The 21439-nt window shown below is 38.6% G+C and overlaps 4 protein-coding genes across 7 annotated transcripts; 3 read left to right on the forward strand and 1 right to left on the reverse strand.

Moving 5' to 3' along the window:
• Positions 1–2460: 2460 nt before the first annotated feature.
• On the reverse strand, positions 2461–7805 carry LOC106742180. 3 transcript variants are annotated; one of them, XM_014614887.1, is made up of 6 exons: positions 7780–7804; positions 6808–7681; positions 6332–6719; positions 5956–6243; positions 5612–5823; positions 2461–3048 (listed from the first exon to the last, which is right to left on the reverse strand). In XM_014614887.1, the coding sequence occupies exons 2-5, from the start codon at positions 7271–7273 to the stop codon at positions 5622–5624; spliced, it is 1344 nt and encodes a 447-aa protein (XP_014470373.1). In that variant the 5' UTR covers positions 7274–7681; positions 7780–7804; the 3' UTR covers positions 2461–3048; positions 5612–5621. The 3 variants fall into 3 exon arrangements, with proteins under 3 accessions (XP_014470373.1, XP_014470372.1, XP_014470374.1); XM_014614886.1 differs by lacking the exon at positions 2461–3048 and having other exon boundaries at positions 5344–5823; positions 7780–7803; XM_014614888.1 differs by lacking the exon at positions 2461–3048 and having other exon boundaries at positions 5811–5823; positions 5935–6243; positions 7780–7805.
• Positions 2787–4412, forward strand: LOC106742105 (cytochrome P450 6B5-like). Its single transcript, XM_014614738.1, has 4 exons — positions 2787–2801; positions 2962–3207; positions 3287–3830; positions 4164–4412. The coding sequence occupies exons 1-4, from the start codon at positions 2787–2789 to the stop codon at positions 4409–4411; spliced, it is 1053 nt and encodes a 350-aa protein (XP_014470224.1). The 3' UTR covers position 4412.
• On the forward strand, positions 4545–5348 carry LOC106742182 (probable cytochrome P450 6w1). The gene is made up of 2 exons (XM_014614889.1): positions 4545–4949; positions 5148–5348. The coding sequence occupies exons 1-2, from the start codon at positions 4820–4822 to the stop codon at positions 5312–5314; spliced, it is 297 nt and encodes a 98-aa protein (XP_014470375.1). The 5' UTR covers positions 4545–4819; the 3' UTR covers positions 5315–5348.
• A 451-nt stretch (positions 7806–8256) lies between the features above and the next one.
• Positions 8257–19978, forward strand: LOC106742141 (mediator of RNA polymerase II transcription subunit 14). 2 transcript variants are annotated; one of them, XM_014614811.1, is made up of 25 exons: positions 8257–8610; positions 8782–8980; positions 9072–9204; positions 9287–9460; positions 9537–9662; positions 9770–9949; positions 10037–10230; positions 10330–10447; positions 10532–10673; positions 10765–10969; positions 11377–11536; positions 11607–11814; positions 12705–12904; positions 13025–13271; positions 13498–13641; positions 13735–13878; positions 13981–14153; positions 14272–14466; positions 14868–15125; positions 15206–15452; positions 15760–16130; positions 16998–17156; positions 17252–17521; positions 17938–18201; positions 18389–19978. In XM_014614811.1, exons 2-25 carry the CDS (start codon positions 8832–8834, stop codon positions 18554–18556), a joined length of 4629 nt encoding a protein of 1542 aa, XP_014470297.1. In that variant the 5' UTR covers positions 8257–8610; positions 8782–8831; the 3' UTR covers positions 18557–19978. The 2 variants fall into 2 exon arrangements, with proteins under 2 accessions (XP_014470297.1, XP_014470298.1); XM_014614812.1 differs by having other exon boundaries at positions 8823–8980.
• The last annotated feature ends 1461 nt before the right edge of the window (positions 19979–21439 follow it).

Below are 21439 nucleotides of genomic sequence, written 5' to 3' on the forward strand. Positions count from 1 at the left end.
GGCTGGGAGCTGCTACCCCACCCGCCGTATTCACCAGACTTGGCTCCTTCCGACTACCATTTGTTTTCATCGATGGGACACGCATTGGCTGAGCAGCACTTCGATTCCTACGAGGAAGTCGAAAATTGGGTGACTAATTGGTTTGCTTCAAAAGACGAACAGTTTTATTGGCGTGGAATCCACAAATTGCCTGAAAGATGGGAAAAATGTGTAACTAGCAATGGCCAATACTTTGAATAAAATGTTTTTTACTTTCCCATTAAAAAATAGTGTTTTGATTTCACAAAAAAACGCTCACTTCATACCGGTACACCTGGTATATATTCATATTCAATATTATATGTAATTCAATATTATATGTAATTCAATATTATTTGTAATATCCCATAAATTACTTACAGGATATGTGTTATCGCATAATTACATAGTCATCTTGTCTTGCACTTCCGGTAGCATCTGATTTAAGTAATAATCGCATTTACTACAAAAGATTAAAATTCTTTAATTGACGAAAATGAAAAGCATAAATTTCTCACGAAATAAAAATTTCCTCATGAATGTCATTTAGTGGATGTGACATATCGACGTTATCGTCCGGTCTGCTGATGTCCAACTTATGACGTCTATTTGGTTCATACATGATCAAAATATATATCGCTCTTTTGATATTTCTTTCTTACTCGACTCTTGTGACAATACATATCAATTGTAAAATTTTATTTGTTATAATAATTTTGAGAAATATATATCATCGGTTATGTTTATTTTTAATGAAGTATTAATTAAAGCTCATTTTTTCTACAAATATAGTTTTATTAAAGACCTATTCTAAACCCTCCTGGACGAGTACCTTTTGCGCTCACTGCATATGCACACATACATATGCACATGTTGACAGAAATTATTTATGCGTTAATACATTTTAATGTAAGTTAAAAATACTACATACATATCTAACGGACATCTATCGTTAACGTTTTATATATTCAATGTTATCTGACATTTGTAGCAAATGGCACTGTGAATCGCGGTGCGTATGCTGAGTCCGTAATATATTACCATAGCAAAAGTATAAATTTAAATATTTTTTCTGGTATGTCTGATATGCATGCAATGTTTATGGAACTTTGAGGAAAATATATCTTACTCGATTATTCTTATTGCAATAGATTTGGTAGTAATTATGTACGTTGATACTTTTCCAATCTAAAGTTTATTCAGCATTAATTCTTAATTCTAAATTCATCTTAATTTTGTGATTGTATGTACAAATTTAATTCTTTTCAGTCGATTATCTCTCATACGTAACCACGTCGTTTACTTAATCATACGTTTATAAAATTGCGATAAGAACATAAGGTAGGACAGGACGTAAGGTAGGACAGGTAGAAGCGTGTTCTCAGTTCTTTGTGATCTTGCGAAAAAGTAATAACTTTTTTAAAGCGTAAGTATACCAAATTGTAAATATATGAAATATCATACACGAATACAGGATATAATTGCGCAATTTTTGAGAACTGTTCGAATTTTTAGAATTTTAGTGTATAAAAAGGTATTTATCTCCTACAATGTTAGATTTAAACGTAAACAGCTAAAAATATTTGCGACACAAAAGGTTGAATGGCGAAACTTAAAAAAAATGTTCACGTTTGGTTACAGCCTCGAAATGTTAGGAATCGTAATTCTATGTGGGTCAATTATTTGCATGCTCTATAACTACTTAAGTGCGACTTATAATTTTTGGAAGAAAATTATAGCGGGGACACCGATTTCTACGACGATTTGAAAATGCTCCCGCTACGGGGACCGACCGCAAAGGGTTAAAATAACGAAAGTTAACTAATTATTAGAATGTTATATTGACTTGCCATTTGTATTATATATCATATTATAGTTATATGTGTGTGTACACATGCGCATATTTATTATTAAATTTACTGGCAAAATATATGACAAGTGTATAGAGAATAACGATTCATAATTTTGAGAAATATATATATCATCGATTATGTTTATTTTTAATGAAGTATTGATTAACGCTCATTTCTTCCACAAATATAATTTTATTAAAAACCTATTCTAAACATTTCGGCACGAATATCTTTTGCACTCACTACATATCCACATCACACTTACCCATATATATATTGGCAGGAATTACTCATGCGTTAATACATTTTAATATAAGTTAAAAATTTTTCATACATATCTAACGAACAGCTATCGTTAAAACTTTTCTTGTTGAATGTTATCAGATATTTATAGCAAATGGCATAGTGAATTGCGGTGAGTGTGTTCAGTTCGTCACATATTACCATAGTAAAAATACAAATTTAAATGTTGTTCCTGGTATGTGTGATATGCATGCAATATTTATGCAACTTGGTGGAAAATTAATTACCCGATTATTCTTATCGCAACAGATTTCATAACTGTTTAAGATAATACTTTTCCTGTCTAAAGTTTATTTAGCATTATTATCCTACTCTTATAATTGTATATGCATTTTTATTTATTTATTAGCCGATTATCTCTCTTACGTAACTATGTCGTTTAGTTATACGTATACAAAATTGCGATATAAACATAAGGTAGGACAGGTTGAAGTGTGCTCTCAGTTTGCGATTTTAATGCGAAAACGTAACAATTTTTTTTTAAGCGTAAATATACCAAGTTATAAATATATCAAATATCACACATAAATACAGGATATAATTACACAAGTTATGAGAAATGTTACAATTTCTAGAATTTTATAGTGTATAGAAAAATTCGTATGTCATACAATGTTAGATTTAAACGTAAACAACTAAAAATATTTTCAACCAAAAGATTTAGAGGCAAAACTTATAATAAATGTTTGGTCATAGGCTCAAAATGGTGGGAATCGTTGGAATTCTATGCGGGTCAATTATTTGCCTGCTCTGTTACTATTTAACTGCGACTTATAATTTTTGGCAGAAACACAATATACCTGGACCTCCATTCACAATGTTTTTTGGTACGATGAAGGAGGTTCTACTTGGAAGAACATCAGTCGAGAAGTACCTGAGGAATATATACGATGCTTATGAGAGACCACCATTCGTAGGAATATTTCACATAAGGGAACAGATTTTGATCATAAAAGATCCAGAACATATAAAAGATGTTTTTATTAAGGATTCTGCGTTATTTCCTAACCGAGGTTTAAACAGTTCCCTACAAGTATGTATCCGTTATAATAATAATCATCATCACATTTCTTTATTGCGTCACTTAAGTGAATAAATTGGTATCTTCGCAGGAGGAGCCATTGAAACAGTTCCTTTTTCATGCGAATGTACCAGTGGCACATATCATTAGGTCGAAAGTATCGTCGGCTTTTACACCCAGCAAACTTAAAGAATTATGTCATATGATGCTAGAATCTCTGGAACGCTTGGACAATTATCTAGAAGAATTACTATCGAAGAATAATAACATAATAAATTGTGGCAATATAGCGGCAAGATTAACTGCTGACATGACCGGCATTAATCTTATGAGTATTAATATGAGGACCTTAACGAGAGAAAATTATGAAGAAAATGATTTTTTAAAATATACTGATAATGCTTGTGGCACATACTGGGGTACGCTAATAAAAACAGTAATGATAGACATATGTCCACGATTGTACAAATGGATTGATTACTTGCTCAGCAGCAATAGTAAAGTAACACCACCGTTTCTCAATTTTATTTCCGATATCATAAAATATAGAAAAAAACACGCTATCGTTAAAGCTGACATATTAGGTTTGCTGATGGAATTAAAGAAAAATCCTGGAAAACTCTCCGAGTTCATTGGTAAAAACTTTTTTATACTTTAATCAAATCGACACACACACGCACACACATATACACGCACGCACGCACGCACGATCGCACGCAAGCACGCACGCACGCACGCACACATATGTATATATATATATTTAATATGTTAACATAAGTGTTACTTGTAAAAAATACCAATCTGATTTGAAATTGAATTATTATGATAACCGAACGCAACTGTTCACAAATTTAAAAAATCTTATAAAAGAATCATGGAATAAAAAAGGAGCTTTAATTAGTATACATAATTTATTTTAAGAAAAAGAAGTAGAACATAATAAAGTAAACATTCATGTACATGTTTAGGCTCAGATGTAATGGATGAGTTTCTGCGTACGCAAATGTTGGGGTTTCTCTATGCAGGCTATGAGACCACTGCAGCGACGATATGTAATACATTATATGAACTAGCTTCTCATCCAAATATTCAAGATAAATTACGGAAAAAGATACTGGACACGTATGCGAAAAATAACGGTCAACTACAATATGACGATATAAACGCAATATCTTATTTAAATGCAGATTTTAAAGGTAAACATAATAATATTTAAATTTACAGAATACACTTTTATACACTACTGATATAAATAAATAGTGAATAACTAAAATTATTATGTTACATGATTTTGTTCGTTGTTAGAATGCAAATATCTGCGTAATAATAACCAACAAAATAACGTAATATAATAATTCTTATTGTGATAAACTTTATTCATCTTGTTTTTATTCTAATAAAAAATATCAGGGAGTATACTTAAACAATTTCATAAATAATAATGCTGTAACGCATCTGATGGTAAGTTAATTGATTTGGTGCTATTCTGTAAAAATCGTTTTATTCTTAGAGACATTGCGAAAATATTCGCCACATTCGCTGCAACGCGAGATATTATCAAACTATACTTTCAAAAATACTAATATAACTGTGCCAAAGAAGCAGAAAGTTCTTATACCTCTCTATGCATTTCATCATGATACAAAAATATACCCTCAACCAGAAATTTGTAATCCAGAGAGATTCATCGACGAGATTTCGCAAACCAGAAACTCATTACTTTCCGTTTGGATATGGGCTAAGAAATTGCATCGGTAAGTAAATTTAATATTCAATTAATTGGAGAATGTAAGAGAGATATTATATATGTACATAGATAGCAGAAAATATATAAATGTGAGGTATTGTACTCACATGCATGGATAAATAATTATATATTTCTACTAAAACAAAAGCTGCCTTCGTTAAAGAAAATACTTGAAAACGAAGTTTAAACTGATGATACTTTACAGGTGAACGAATGGGTATTCTTCAAGCCAAAATTGGACTCATTGGCATTTTGCGAAATTACAAAATCGATGTTTGCGAAGAGACCGTAACTTCATACAGATATGTTATAAACAGATTTGTCACAGCGCCAAGTACAGATATATTCATTAAAATGACAAAAGTAAACTAATTCTTATATTGTTATATTGTCATTTTTATTATATATCATATTATAGTTATATATGTGTGTACATACGCTCATATTTATTATTAAATTTGCAGGTAAAATATATGACAATTATACAGAGAATAACAATTCACTTGAGACTAGTAAATTAAAATAGATATCGCATGTTTACATGTGTGTGTGTGTGTGTGTGTGTGTGTGTGTGTGTGTGTGTGAAGGGCGGGAGGTGGCAATTTTATCTACATGTATTCATATTCAAGATTATAAAACATTATTTATAATTTCCTAAAAATTACTTACAGGATATATGTTATCGCATAATAACATAGTCATCTTGTCTTGCATTTCCAGTAGCATCTGATTTAAACGTTTTAGAACCTCTGAATTGTGGTGACATTGGAACATAATTGGAAGTGTCTATAAGTGTAGTTTTCTGCGTATATACTTCAGTACTTTGTAAACTTTCTTCAAGATCACAAACTTCAGTGTAAAAATATTCTTTTGCATTTATCCTGATTTAAAGAAAAAAAGTGCCGATTCTGAATTATTTTAAATTATTTTAAAGTTATATTAATCAAATACATTTTCCGGAAAGGACACAAGTGTATTTAAGTTGAACTAACATTTAATCATACCAGCCATACCTCACTTCCTCTATGTGCTCTGATTTTTGCCTCTGTCGTGGTGGCAGTGGTGGAGGTTTTATTTGCAGACTACAAAGAATTGTATCTGTATCCTCATATACATTTGAAGTATTAGTTTTTGACTTAATGGAACATATATTATCTACAATTTCTTCATAAATTCCAGAAGCGATTGATATATTAGATGCTCCATAATTATAAGTATCTGACTCCTCGTTGTATGTCAAATTAGCAGGTATTGATTGATACACATTCTCTATATCTTCATTATGTATTGATGCACTAAAACTATAATTTTCACATATTATTTTAAAATATAATTGTTTACTATTTTAATATTGTATATATATAACATTATGTACAATAACACACATACCAATCTGCTTTTAAATCCACTATACACAACAAATTACTTTTTTGTTGTGAAAAAGGACCAATAAGTTCACTACGTTGTTTGGGTACTTCACAGACCTCATCATTAAAATTCAAAGACCTTTGTTTATGTTTTGGACCACGACCCTGTGTTACTAAATCTTGTAATAATTTATTGGCTTCAAGACAAAAAAAATAGAGTTCTCCAATACCGCAGCAAAACTCTTTAGTCGTGTGTAATACACAAATACGTTTTACATCTTCTGGACGACCTACTGTCATTAAATGAAATTGGCCAAATTCCTTCCATTCAAAAGATTTGACCATTTCATCAGTTTGAGGACTTTTAATGAATACTCCTGTTTCAGTAGCAGTTAAACTCCCATATAAACCTTTGGGAAGAAACATATTTAAAGTAAAATTAATATAAACTTAAATTATCACAATACTTTAAAATAAATATGCGTTAATCATAATGACCAATTAATCCTGCTGCCTTTGAGTGTGCATTATCGACCATAGATATATTGTATGACTTTCCTGTGCAACAACCTCTCTTAGGATTCAATAGATATCTAATATTTTCCATCCAACGCTGTGTTTCAGTTTCTGAATTGGCGGACAATGACAGTAAGAGTTTCCTTTCTTTACCTTGTGATATACCAAAAGCAAATTGCTTTGTTTTGGAATGAATGCGATATATGATGGCACTTGGCGGTATTATTACAGAATTGTCCTTCTCTCTCTGCTTCGAAACATTACTGCTATAACCGAGTTTACTGTCAAATTGTACTTGTACGCCAAGTCCGGATCCTAATTTCTTTATAGAACACCAAAGTCGTTTCCAAACTTTTGATGACACCAAAGATTTTTTCCTTACTTTTTGTGCGATATATCTATGTCCTGCCGACTTAACATACAGAAAACCGCAAATTTCCGTATCCATTTTTTTAACAACTCACACTCACTCTCTAAGAACAAATAAGTGCAAAATTCCACCCATTCTATTAGGTTCTTCCTCTTAAAATAAACTTTCTGTGCTGATACAATAAATGTTGTGATCTTGAAATGTGGAAAAATGAAAAGAAATATTGAAAATGTTGAAATAACGAAAACTGCCACCGAGTAACAACTCACTTGGTCAAGACTCAAATTCAGTTTGGCGGAGATTTAAATCACTTAGCGCAGACTCGAACCCCGCATCATTTTGGTTACCTTCAACTTCTCTAGGTAGCGTCACGCAGGCTGTCGTGTTCAATCGCACTGCATATTCTTCTTCGTGCGTCTCGATTGGTGAAATTCCATCCTTTAATCCGCATTCCTTTGGTCTGTTCTTTGCAGCTGCACTGATGAACTAGTGCAATAAGTTGAAGTGAGATAAGTACGTTTTCTTACTTCAACTTATTTCATTAGTTCAGCAGTACAGCTATAAAGAACAGACAAAGACATTACAAATTCTTGGAGGGCCTAGTTGCAAAATCCGACTCTACAGTTTTGAGATATCCACGGGGAACGCTTCAAAACGGATATGCCGAGAAAATATGATTTCTCCGATCCAAAATTTCAGGAAAGCACAGATGCCAGTAAAGCCAGCGGCACACGATGCTTGTTTTCGTGCTGAATTGCTTGCTGGATAGAAATATTGCGTTCTGATTGGTGCATTTTCAAAAATGAATACACCAATCAAAACGCAGTATTTCCATCCAGCAAACAATCCAGCACGAAACGAACAACGTGTGCCGCTGACTTACGAGAGAGAGTATAGTTCCAATAGTTTCTTGGGGCAAATACACTAGCATATGCGTGCATGACATACACATAAGTACCGTGTTTCGCGCTTTCACCGCACGACGTCTCCAAAGTCAAATCTGGATTTGTTCTTGGCTCCTGCCGGCCCTAAGATTTCTCTCAATTTGATACGGGCTTTATGGTCATTTCTGTTCTAGCGCGAGCATCGTGTAGTTGAAGAGAACGACCGAGAATGTTGATTCATGCGTGCCGCATGCGTTCATTTCTATCGTAGGTGCGTCTCAGGACGTGTATCGGAAAATAACAAAGGGATCGACTTGATTGAATCAAGTTACAGCTGCTGCTAGCAGAGGTTGACGTTAATTTTCAAGTTCAAGATTAACGGAACTGTGAATAGCGCTTTTGAGTTATGCTGGATATCGTGCGGCGTCAATGTGACAACACCAGCTATTTACATGCCGATGTAATTGTTGGGCAGATTAAAAATGTGGAATTATCCTCTCAGTTTTAATTAGACGATATATACAATTCAAAGTAAGTTTGATTTATAGAATTTGATGTACTTTCTCTCTCTCTCTTTCTCTTTTTCCCCTTCTGTAGAATTATTTTATATATACTCTAGAATTATCATCTTTTTTTTTACATTGTATTATTTTGTATAAGTTACGTGTTTGATTTTATACATAATATATGCGACTTTTGCAGGTATAGATACATTACGGCTAAATACTAACGTATTGAAACAGGGTATCAAAATGGCACCGGTACCTTTGGAGGGTCATCAAACTCCTGTTACAAACAATATACCGCAGGAAGGCAATCGCGGAGGATCCATCTCCTTAGGCATCCTCATAGATTTTATCATACAACGAACATATCATGAGCTCACTGTTCTTGCTGAACTGTACGTACCAGATGCGATTGATAATCTATGCAATCCAATGATATGTGTATATAATGTCATCTGTCTTTGAATCCTGTTTTGGCTTGTTTAGATTACCCCGTAAAACCGATATGGAGCGCAAAATTGAAATTTATAATTTTTCTGCTCGAACAAGACAGTTATATGTCCGTTTATTGGCATTGGTAAAATGGGCAAATAGTGCATCTAAAGTGGATAAATCTGCGGTGAGACAAATTTTTATACATCCTGCAATCTCACGCACACAGCCAAATTTCACAATCTTATTCGTTTCCCCCTTCATTTCAGCATATTATGGCGTTCTTGGATAAGCAGTCGTTGCTTTTTGTGGACACTGCAGATATATTGGCAAGAATGGCTCGTGAAACTTTAGTGCATGCCAGGTTACCAAATTTTCATATTCCTGCAGCCGTAGAGGTACTCACCACTGGTACATATGGTAGATTACCAGCCTGCATTCGGGTAAGTGTATTTTTTTCTTTTTGAAATGCCCTCGTATGTATGTAATTTGAAAGAGTGTATCTTTATATGTGAGTAGGAAAAAATAGTGCCGCCGGATCCAATTACTCTTGCGGAAAAGAGGAGCACGTTGCAAAGGCTGAATCAAGTCATTCAACACAGGCTGGTCACTGGGAATTTGTTACCGCAGATGCGTAATTTAAAGGTAAAGGCACAAGTAACAATGATAAGTGCGTTAATTAAGTTCATCGAATTATATTACTGGTATTGCGACTGATGTTTTATGCTCACACTCTTGTTCTTAATACACAGATCGAGACGGGGAGAGTAACATTCCTTGTCGAGCAAGAATTCTCAGTGTCTCTTACAGTTATGGGCGATGGGCCGGCAGTCCCGTGGAGACTGCTGGAATTGGAGATTCTGGTTTCGGACAGGGAAACCGGTGACGGAAAGGCATTGGTGCATCCGTTACAAACTCGATACGTGCATCAGGTATTGTTTTGTTACATGGTGGCAAAATTGAGGAAACTTGAATTACACCGTAAGATGTTTAACTAACGGAATTTCCTTCCATGGCAGGTCATTCAGTCACGATTAGCCGAAAGCACTAATCCATTATCAGAAGTGTATCATATATTACATTACTTCTGTCAGTCGTTACAATTAGAAGTTTTATATTCTCAAACGTTAAGGTTAATTCGGGATAGATTGGACGATCACATTCATGTGGACGATTATACGGCTGGCAAGTGTCTCTCCATATCTTATTGGAGGTAATAGCGATGGGTAACGCATGTATCATATTTAGAGAAAATCCATCAAGGAGAGATCGTACGGCACTTCAAAAATCTTTATGTTCGTGGCTCTTTCAGGGAATTAACGAGTAAGGATCCACGATCGGAACTTGGATACAGATTAACCGTTCAAGTGGACCAACATGATCCCGCAAGGCCTCTCGCGGTTGTACATATCCCGTCGCTGGGCAGTAAGGTAAAGTAACATACATTTAATCTCTCTCTCTCGAATACAACAACGTTAACGTCGAACATTGAGAACATTGGTGTCGCGATGCAGGAAAGTGAAATAGCACACAGAGCCATCAGGTCGGACCAGTTGTCGATGGAATGTTTACTCGTTCATACAATTTACATCCGGACACGAAGCCGTTTATCCGAACTGAAGCAAGAGTTGCAGACGATGCTGAAAGACGTTGAATGTAAGCTGAGGATCTCTGCCTCTTTCTTCTCTCTCTCTCTCCTCGTAATTGATTGGACTGGCATGACAATTATAAATGATCGGGCTTGCAGGTACCTTGGCGGGATCTCCCGCGATTTTGTCAGTGCCAATATTGCAACCGTGCTTGCGCGCCGAGCTCCTGTTGGTCACAGTCGACACTCATACCGGTATGCTTCAGTGTCACGTTCCTCAATACGACGCGCCTCTCGTACCGGAGCTGACTGCGGCTTTGAACGGGGATCACTCGCGTCTACCGTCACTTATATCGGAATTGAGGTGCGAATATATAACAGCAACGGAGTTTTCGTTGATTAGATGGCTAAACTTACAAAATAGATTTTGCGCAGTGTCTGCTGCGAGCTTTCTAAGCAGCTCGCTGGCAGAGATACGACAGGATCTGATGACAGAGTATGACGACAGACTGACGGCAGAAACAGGACTCGTCGTTCCAATATTTTCAAATAGAACGTATCGCAGATCCTGCTCGCTCTCTGCCGGCAATCTGCTGTCGGATTCCCTCAGCAGGCTCTGTCGATGATAGAACAACAGCAAATCGCGGACACAGATGACTGCAGATCTATCGACAGATCGTACTCGATCTGTCGCCAATCTGCGTTGTCAGACTGCTCACCGATTTGGTCGCATTCTCCGAGCAAACCAACTGACGAATACTTTCGCGACAGATTTTGGATAACGCAGAGGCGTTGCGAGAAGACGTTGCAGCATCTACCGGCCACTTCCCACGAACGTTTGCCCATCTTGCATCATCCGGACCATCCTATGTCCAAGATTAGTAGGCATCGGATGTTCGTGCAATTGCACAGACATCCTACGGTTATACTGGTATGTGTAATATCGAGTAATGGTCGTTTACAGTCGATGTGACGTGGGCTGCGAATATGCTTCATTCTAGATCGTCGCGTTTAAAGAGAAAGAAAGCTCGCCCTGTGAGATAGAGTGCACCTTCTATCTCGCTGTGGTGAAGCATAGCACCGTCGAAGATGACCCACACGATGACAATATAGAAACGGAGATACCGAAAATGTATTTAAAGGTCCAGAGCCTCATTGAGTTCGACACTTTCGTCATTACTCATGGCCCGTTTACGAGCGTCGACAGTGGTGAGTATGCGCACATATGTTCTCCATATAATGATGTAACGCAGATAAGTATAATAAGTATATGTACACGTACACTTATACATGAAATTATACCTATAAATTATATACGTACAAATGGAAACTATCGATATCTATCGATATAATTGTTTTCAATTCATAATTTGCTTCTCTCTCACTGTAAACGGCATCTCACTTTAAAACTCGCATATATTTCAGTCAACACAGTTGTGTTAATAGCCCACAATATTGCTGGCATAACATCATATAAAATTTTTCAATTACTAACACCGGACCGTTTGTCTAGATATGCATGTATTCATAAAGTATAATTTATTTCTCACTATTATATATATTGGCATGAAGCAAATATGCAAGTATGTGTAGTTAAAACTACCAGTTGCAATATGTCCTGGTAGTGTGATACAATTTACGAATGATCTGGTGCCTTGTGCTTGCGACGTTTCTTCCAATGATCTCCAGAAATTTTTCGTCCTTTTCGCATCCGCTAGTAGTAACGTACATTTGTCCATATTGCATGCAAATATTGCGGCAAATAACAAAGCCAGCTTGCTCGCACTAACCACACTGTCGTCCCAATGTCGGTAGCAATTGTGCAAGGTGTTGTTGTCACGTTTCATTATCATGCGTCACGTATAATCCAGCCTGCGACGGAAATGTGTTAAACGCTAACTTCTAACATTAATGCCTACTAAAACCCGATCGCTGGTTTACAAGTATGTCATATAATATGGAGAGTGTGTATGCGGATAAATAATAATTAACATCTGGCAACATTCAGTGTGGTATTGGCATACTGTTTCGCTACTTTTAGGGGGATTAATGGGCGGATTTTTTAGGGAATAATGATCAAGATGGGGGGTGCATTACAGAAGTGGTGGAGACGACGACGACTACGACGACGACGACGACGAGCAACAAACGTAGAAGCACCGGGATCGGGGGCAGGACAGACGCGGCAGGGACATCGCAGAACAGACGGCCAAAGCATCCGGCTTACTTCATCCCGGAATTGGCGCATGTCGTTGCTCTGTGTGACGAGCGAATACCGTTCGTCACTTTGGCGCAAGAGGTGAGGTCTCAATTTCTCATTAATCCCTTCGACGATAATCAATTCTTTTTTTTCCCTTCTTTTTCATGAATCGCCCTCATCCATCTATTAATTTCTTCGTCCCTGATTGCTAATGTGCAGCTGAGTAAACGAGAGATAGCTCATCAAGGGCTGCAGATCGAGGCGAACGCCACTGCGTTGGTGCTGAAGCTCGTTCAGTTGCCCGCGCCGTCGCCAAGTATCGCTACGAGTGGCGCTTGGTATGCCCTTCTGAAGAGGCTTCTCAGTGTTTCGATTCGAGTGCAGGGCAAAGGCATGGCGAAAACTTGGACGGCGGAATTCGTATTTTACGGCAGTCCCCTTTCCAGCAGTCATTCCAAGGAACAAGGTATCACAGCAACGGTTCCGGTAAGAAAACATTGGCTGCGTTCAGCGGAACGGAAAGCAATGATGATTATCGGTCTTTACCGTTAGATCCGTAAATTTAGACCGATTACGCTGGTGAATTACTCAACCCGTTGTGCGACCATTGTGTCCTTTTGAACGCAGCCATTGTGTCCCCCTCTCATTTGTGACACGCTAATCATTAGACGCAAATTGCACGGACTTGACAGGTTTGCGAAGACCGATCTATTTCCAGTACGAGATGGGAGCAGCCGATACCGTTTCTCGTACTGTCGATGCCTTATTAAACGATTGGGCGCAAATAGTGCATCTGTATACGATCGTTCATGATTTAGCTGAATACTTTAAGATGGGTACGTGTATCAACAGTCCGTCATGTAGCAGGTATACAACGCCGGGTGTTAATCACACAGTTTGTAATTCGACGGTTCTGCTTTTTATTCCAGAGAAGTACAATTTACGCAACATGGTTAGTATTAAGTCTTACAATTATAGCAAACTCGTTCTTGCGTACGGCCCGAACCAGGGTGCAACTGTGACCGTGCAATGGAGTATAAGCGACAAAGCCTTTAAGCTTATATTCGGGAAGAGTGAGTTTTTTTTTTTTAGTTAACAGTTCAATCCGGAATGTTCGATCGAGACGGATTATAATGATGACAAACTCTCGATATAAAAACGATTATAACTCGTAGGTCCGACAAATACAGTGCCTAACGCGCATTCTCTGATGAAAGAGCAGCTGGAGGCTCACTTGAACAGACACATGAATTTAGCGCAGCTCATTCATATACTTCACGAAACACTCCAACCGCTTACGTCGATCAGTAAATTGCCGACGATTCCTCAATTATGCGTGCATAATTCCGTAAGTCCACATGCGTACGCTTACATACGTGCGTCTTCTTTTAAATCAGATTTACACCACTTTCTTCTTCACGTATATATGTATATATATATATATATATATATTTTTTTTTTTATAGAGACCGCAAGTACCAGTACAAACCTTCACTATAATGCCGCAAAGTGTCACTTTGGTAAGAATAGCGTATCAAGGGATGTATTGTTTGGAGCTACGTTTGCGCGGCGGAGGTTTAGTAAGCATACGCGATGGGGCTTACAGCCGCTTCGACCGCAGTAACGTCGTCGACGAATTTACACCTACGCAGGGTCTAAAGGTAATTACATATATAAGAACAAATGCCAGCTATTGTATATTGGCATATCAATGTCACTATATAACGTTGGAATTACTAAATAAATAATTACATAAGTAATCACTAAAATTCGCTACTTAATAGTGAAGACATTAAAAGGGGACATTATTAAATATAAAATATTAAAAATATTTTTATTAATGATTAGATAAAGGCGAAAAAGTCCACATTTACAGAAGATATTCCAAGTGATGACCATTGATACATCAATGCAATTTCTGTAGATAAATCTTTCTCTCTCCTACTCTCACATTTAGAAGATATTCAAGGTGGTGATGGTTAAGCGATAAGCTTCACACCCTGTAGCAGAACATTTCAAGCGAATGAACTCGTTCGACATAATCATATATTTGGCATTGTAGGCGTTTTTATCCAAGTATGTCGACGAAAGCGCAGTATTCAGGAGGAGGTCTCAATCGGAGGACGACAATCCACCGTCGCCGGTCACCATGGACAGCGACGGCGGAGGAGGTAACGTGGGTTTTCTGGGCCACCACAGAGGCGGACCACAGTCACCCGCGCAACAACGCGAAGGCTTAAGGTTTCACCCGCCTCTCACACCACCCTCCGGTAGCAACCCCCACACACCAGCCAGTCCTCATACTGCAAATATATCCCAGGTAAAAAATGTCCAGTTATGATCAGGTGTAATCCGTACAGAGATCTTTCTCTGTGTACTAATTTCTCCTTTCTAATTCAGGCCAGTCAACATCAAAGTTTCGGAAGTAGTCCTGCAACTTCGTTCAACTTAGCGTCACCGCCGTCATTACCGCCGAATACACCTAACATGTTACCGCACCCGTCTCCTGGATCGGGTCTCGTTGCTAACAGTCCATTGAATCCGATGCACGTCCCCAGTCCTGCTGGTCTCATGCCAACGTCGTCGCCAGGACCTTGCAGTAACGTCCAAGTGGGACATTCGCCTGCTGGCTCTTTCATGCAAACAGGTGTGCAATAACGTGCCGTTTGATCGTGACATCTTCATAGCAGGTGACTCGGGATGACTCGGACCTCGCTGTAAATTCTTTACTGTTATTTCAACACTTGTTGAATATTGACTCAACGCAAAATATATTGAGATAACATAAACACAATATGTTAGATCAACATATGGGTATGTTAAAAACGTTTAACCCAAAAATTGTAGACCGCTTTTAAAAGAACCGCTTTTAACACAAGTACAAAATGTTTCTATTTTTTTTTTAACTATGTACTCTGATTACAGTGCAATTAAAGTAACGATTTGATTGTCAGGTCACATCGACGGCAGCCCTTTCCCGTCTTCCCAGAGCATGGCTTCTCCAGCTGCTTCCAATTGGCCCGGATCCCCGAGCGTGCCGAGACCTTCTCCCGCGAGACCCGGACAGAGCCCGAGCCATGCGGCGCTGCACAGCCCGCAAGCTGCCGATCACAAGACCGGCAGCCACATATCCAGGGTGCTGCCGCCGCGGTCTTGGGCGGGCGCTGTGCCAACGCTGATCACGCACGAGGCGCTCGATGTACTCTGTTGCGCCTCGTCTCATCCCTCTGGCTTGCCGGTGCCGGACATGTGTCCGCTCGAGAGATTTTTGGGCTGCATCTACATGCGACGGCAACTGCAACGGTTCATCCAGACGGACGAATGCGTAAGAACACATGCTGGGTTTAACCTGGCTTATTTTAGAGTTAGTGCCGCTGCCACACCTCATCGTGGATTTATCTTGCCTGGGAAGTAGTCGGGGGTAATCGGAAACAAATTCGTGAAGGTCGCGGCGTTAATTCGGAGGTCGAATTAAGCGTTTCTCTACGGAAGTTTAACCCTTTAATATCCAAGATTCTTTTTATTTGAAAACTTTTCGTATAAGTGCTACTTTCCTTTCAAAATTATTTTAAAATCTTAGGGAAAAGTCATAACAAAAATCTGTTTCTTATGGGTACCAAAAATCCACCATCATGGTTGTGATGGTTGAGGCTTAATGGCGAAAATGTCCAAACTCAGCTTAAAAAGTTGCTTGCGTTATTTTTTAACCATAGAATACTAACCTTTTAATCTGTGCTTATGTTATTAAACCTACGTCTTGGAGACGTATGATATTTAAAAAAAGGAAAACTCAAAGATTTTTTAATAACATAAGTGACATGTAGACATATACGCATCCTGAAATTAGATCAACACAAATTTCGGACGTTATGTTAATAAATTATTAAATGATTTAATATAAAATTACTCGTTTTCCTTTATAAGCTGTCGAAAGCTTTGTCGATCTAATTTTAGGATATATATGTATATATTTTTCCAAACATGTCACGTAGAGGGAAATAAGTGGGGTAAGAAACAGGGGAGAGAGAGAGAAAGTTAGTAAAAAGTATCTACGTCTCGGAGACGCGCGTTAATATTCTAGGATTTAAATTGCTTCATATAAAATACTTAATATTTAACCTTCTTTTTCTATCGTTCATCTTTTTCCACACATATTTATATTTTCACCCCTGTGATGCGCAAACTGTTACAGCTGATCGGTATCAACAGCACCGAACCTGGCGTGGTACACTTCAAAGTCGAAAGCCTACAATGCAGAGTCGGGCTGAATCCGCAACATCTGCAGTCTCTCCACATAAAGGTTCAGCCGCTATCGGAACACAAGGACCAATGGACCCTGGAGGAGTTGCAGGTGATTAAAGGACGCTACCCCATTCGACGTATATTTATGATACGTCGCTCAGCCCGAATATCCTCGCAATAACCTATTCGTATATTTATTCGTAGATAATAGAAAAATTCTTCGACACGCGAGCGGCCGCTCCGCCATTCAAGCCCAACACGCTGTCCGGTTTCGGGAAGATGCTCAATGTACCGTTCAACGTGCTGAAGGACTTCGTGCAGATAATGAAACTGGAGCTGATTCCCGGCCTGCTGCAGCAGCAGCAGCTGAAATGGTCCGTGCAGTGGTGCCTGCGCATCCCGCCGTCCGCCGCGCCAATCGTACCCACCGGCATGGCGGGCGTGATCGTTTGTAGAAACAAAATCTTATTCTTCGTAAGTACACACACAAACATTCCAATATTAACATATAAATATCGCAAAGTCTCTTCAGTATCTGAAAAAGCTGCTACTCTCATTTTCATTATTTAACTTTTGTTCTGATAATTGTACAGTAAGAAAACATAAACGTCTTAAGCAGGGTCTACAATGAGAATTTAAGCTCTGAACCTTGAGAAATTGACGAAATATAGTCGATTATTCTCCTCACATTCGACTGGTGGTTGATCAATTTCTTAAGGCTTAGAGCTTAAAGCACCTATTATAGACCGGGACTGATAGAAAACGATTCGATGCACACTTGAACTAGCGCAGTCAGCGCAGCGAAGGGACAGAAAACAAACGGCCCTCAATAAAGACCTATGTTCGATCGATCGATCGCTAAAACGCTAACGCATCCTGTAATTCCGCAGTTGCAAATCACGAGAATAGGCATACCGTACCAAGGGGAAACCCCGTCGCTGGTATTGCCGCTTGTGTACGACGTCTCGTCGAACGTGACGCAACTGGCGGAGAAACGAGATCCCAGTCCGGCCTCCGCGACCGCGGCGGCGTCTATACAGTTGAAGAGATTCTCCGATTACGGCGTCAACCAATCGGAATGCTCGCTGTTCCCGGCCGTAAGGGATCTCCTGGCCAACTTGACGTTACCGTCGGAGCCGCCGGTCATATCGCAGGTAACGGCATTGTCGTGTCGGGCCAAGGAATGAGAAACGATCCTTGTCTCGCGAAGGGAGCTCGCGTATACTCGCGGGACTCCGGTCGAGAGAATCGGCGAGTCTCACGTCGCACGACGGCTCCCTTTGCGCGGTAAGAGGGCTCCCTGCACTCGCACGAAATTCACTCCGTACGTCCGTGCAACAGGTTGTAGCGTCTCCCGCGGCAGGTCAAGTAACTCCCACTCAACAACAGATTCAGAACACAGCGATGCAGTTGCACTCGCCAATGGCGGGCGGCCAGGGGCCGCCGCAAGGACCGTACGGCATCCAAGGCATGCCGCCGATGGGTATGATGAGCGGGCCGCCTCAATAGGACTTGCTTTACTCTCCTAATCCCCTTTGCATGTCGAGTCACCCGACGTGGATGAACTAGGAATGTAAACTTCGACGAGGCTCTTAATGTGGGTGCTCGCCACGCTCTCATCTGCGCCTTCGTTCTAACACGAGAAGATTTACATTTTATGGGGTACCTTAGGAGAGAGAGAGAGAGAGAGAGAGAGAGAGAGAGAGAGAGAGAGAGAGAGAGAGAGAGAAGGGGAGAGGAAAAAGGAGAGAGCTGTATTATGCATCGTTTGATCCGAGGCAGAGGGAGAAAAACGAGTTGTTGATTGAGAGAAAATCATCGCTGTTCCGCTGTAGATAAACTCGCGGTCGGATTAGCCGGGAGGAGTATACGTTTCGTATCACTTAATCACATGTTCATGTCCGGATCCATGATAGGTGTAGTAAAGACCTAGCAGAGTGGCTGACGTGATTTTGATGACAATGTTCTATTCGCTAAATATTCGACTAAATTATCATTTTTTTCTTACTTTTCTCTTTCAGCAGTTTTTGTTATCGATCACAAACGGCCCTTTAGTTCAAAATTCCAGGCACGAGACGGTCGTAATGCGTTAGTGAAAACGAAGACTTGAGTTATAAACCGTAGTCTTGAAATAATAATAATTCAACTATTCTGTTAAAAGGTCTTAATCTTCCAGTCTTTTGCTCTAAGCAATAAAATGCGCAATTTCTGAACAAGAGGCGTTTCCCACGCTGCTGAAAGTAGCATCAACGCTTAAATCTTAAGAATTGCAGCGTCCAGTAGCGCTGGGTACGTTTTTTGCTAGAAATTACGTTACAATTTAGGGCTTACGGCAAAATGCTAAGGGCTCATTACAACATCCATAGTGGATCCAGCCTAACAAGTCTCGTGCAAGACCGTTTGGTACGCTGAAATCCATCGGCCACTGAGACAACTGTATATAAATATAAATTGTACAATATTATGATTAATCAGTCAATGGATAATATATATTGTTATAACACTGTATCGCTGACTCGACAATGATACTATTCGTGTATGTACGTTGTGCTCACAACTATGTAACTGTAACAGAGTTACTGTGTAACACAATGTCCTCCGCTCCGAAAATCATTCGTATACAAGTACAGTACAAATCCATCGATAAGAGTTATCTTTTTGCAATGTACCAACGGTTTAATATTAATGTGAATACGAGACGAAAAGGTGATTTATGATATAATAGTTGCGAGCAAGAGACATTAACTAGGGCCCGTTTCACGTTGCAAACGTGCTTTCGAGCGCTTACAAAGAAAGAATATGTGATTGATCTATACGATACTTCGAAGCTTTTGCAGCGTGAAATGAGTCCAAGCTATTAATTGTGAACAAGTGCGAGTGTAAAGATGATGTTTTCTATCGTATGAAAATAAATGTAAAAATAAAACTTCACCAGAGTACTTTTTGTGTCAGATGCCTTTGGTAACGAGTACATCAATGTACTTCAAAGCAGTACATGGATTATCGTCATTCTGTGGTATATTTTATCATTTCACTTTAATAATACTTGATGGTTTGCTTATCTGCAATGCTCGGGCAGAACGGTCATCGGTTTTGAAAACAGGCGTTGACAAAAAATAATGACTCATTTCTGTAGATTCTTTTAAATTTTGAAAATGAACTATGTATGTTAATTAACGCTGACTTTATAATCATTCAAAGTGAGTATATATATAGATTTTTTTTGGGGACATCCTGTTACTTTCGGAGACAACAATCCTTTTTTTCATTTTAACCGCGAAAATGGTCAAGAAAATTATTTTCCTAGTAAATATTTATTATTGTTATTATTATTGTTATAAGTGTGTTTATTATAATTATGACGGTAATAATGTTACGTGCATATTACTACTATTATTTTTGTGGTTAAAATAAAAAAAGGGTATTTTGGTCCTCGGAAATAATTATATTTTTCTCTCAGTACGACACTGAACTTAACATAGTGAATGTTTGTCAACGCGGAACAACTTATGAATTACCTGAAAAGGCGCAGAGAGAAGCGAAGGCGCACTTTGAGAAAGTCTGCAGAGTACCGACGAAGATGCGTTGCGACGATTGCCGGGTGCGACAATGATGAAGTCAAAGTCGTCAGTCGAAGGTTGGGATCTAGCGAGGAGGCTCCACGGCATCCGTGGCGGAACATTCATTGATAAAAAAAAGAAAAAAAGAGAATCATGATGTGGATAACGCACAGAATGAGTAAAAGGCGAATGCGTTTCTCTCCGTCTCCACCGACGATTACACAATACAATTGAAGAAAACCGAAGGGGAATCAAGATCTGTCCATAAAACCTCCAGAGGATAACTCTGTTGTGGACGTCGCACTTAATTTTAAAGGGCGGGAAGAACGACGCGAGATATTGTGACGTGTGGTCCTCAAAATATCAACCGTGCGAAGAGAAACACGACACGGATATCGAGCACCGCTGGCGTAATTTTTTATTATATTATTTATTTTATTATATTAGAGTAAATGTGCCGTATTATATATATTGTATTTTATATTCTTGATTCTTACTTCTCTTTACTTATCTTATTACATTAATCCAGAACCAGCGGGTAGAGCCGATTTTTTAAATCTATTTTTTTACAATTGCATATACAGGGTAGATGAAAAATCTGGATACAGTCGAATATCTCGTAAATGCGATGCAATTAAAAAAAATATATTTTAGATAAAAGATGCATGGTTTAAAAAGATCTATTTACTAATCTTATCAGTTTGACTTTGGATGGAGGCGTCAAAGTCAAGTAAAGGTCAAGTTTTTTTCTTTTTTTAATAGAATCGTATAGTTTTCTTAACACAAATCGATTCCTCTATTTATTCTGCCTGTAGACTGTAACGCGCACGGA

The sequence above is a fragment of the Dinoponera quadriceps genome, unplaced genomic scaffold, assembly GCF_001313825.1.
Source record: "Dinoponera quadriceps isolate SergipeBrazil2010 unplaced genomic scaffold, ASM131382v1 scaffold676, whole genome shotgun sequence".
NCBI classification, from domain to species: domain Eukaryota; kingdom Metazoa; phylum Arthropoda; class Insecta; order Hymenoptera; family Formicidae; genus Dinoponera; species Dinoponera quadriceps.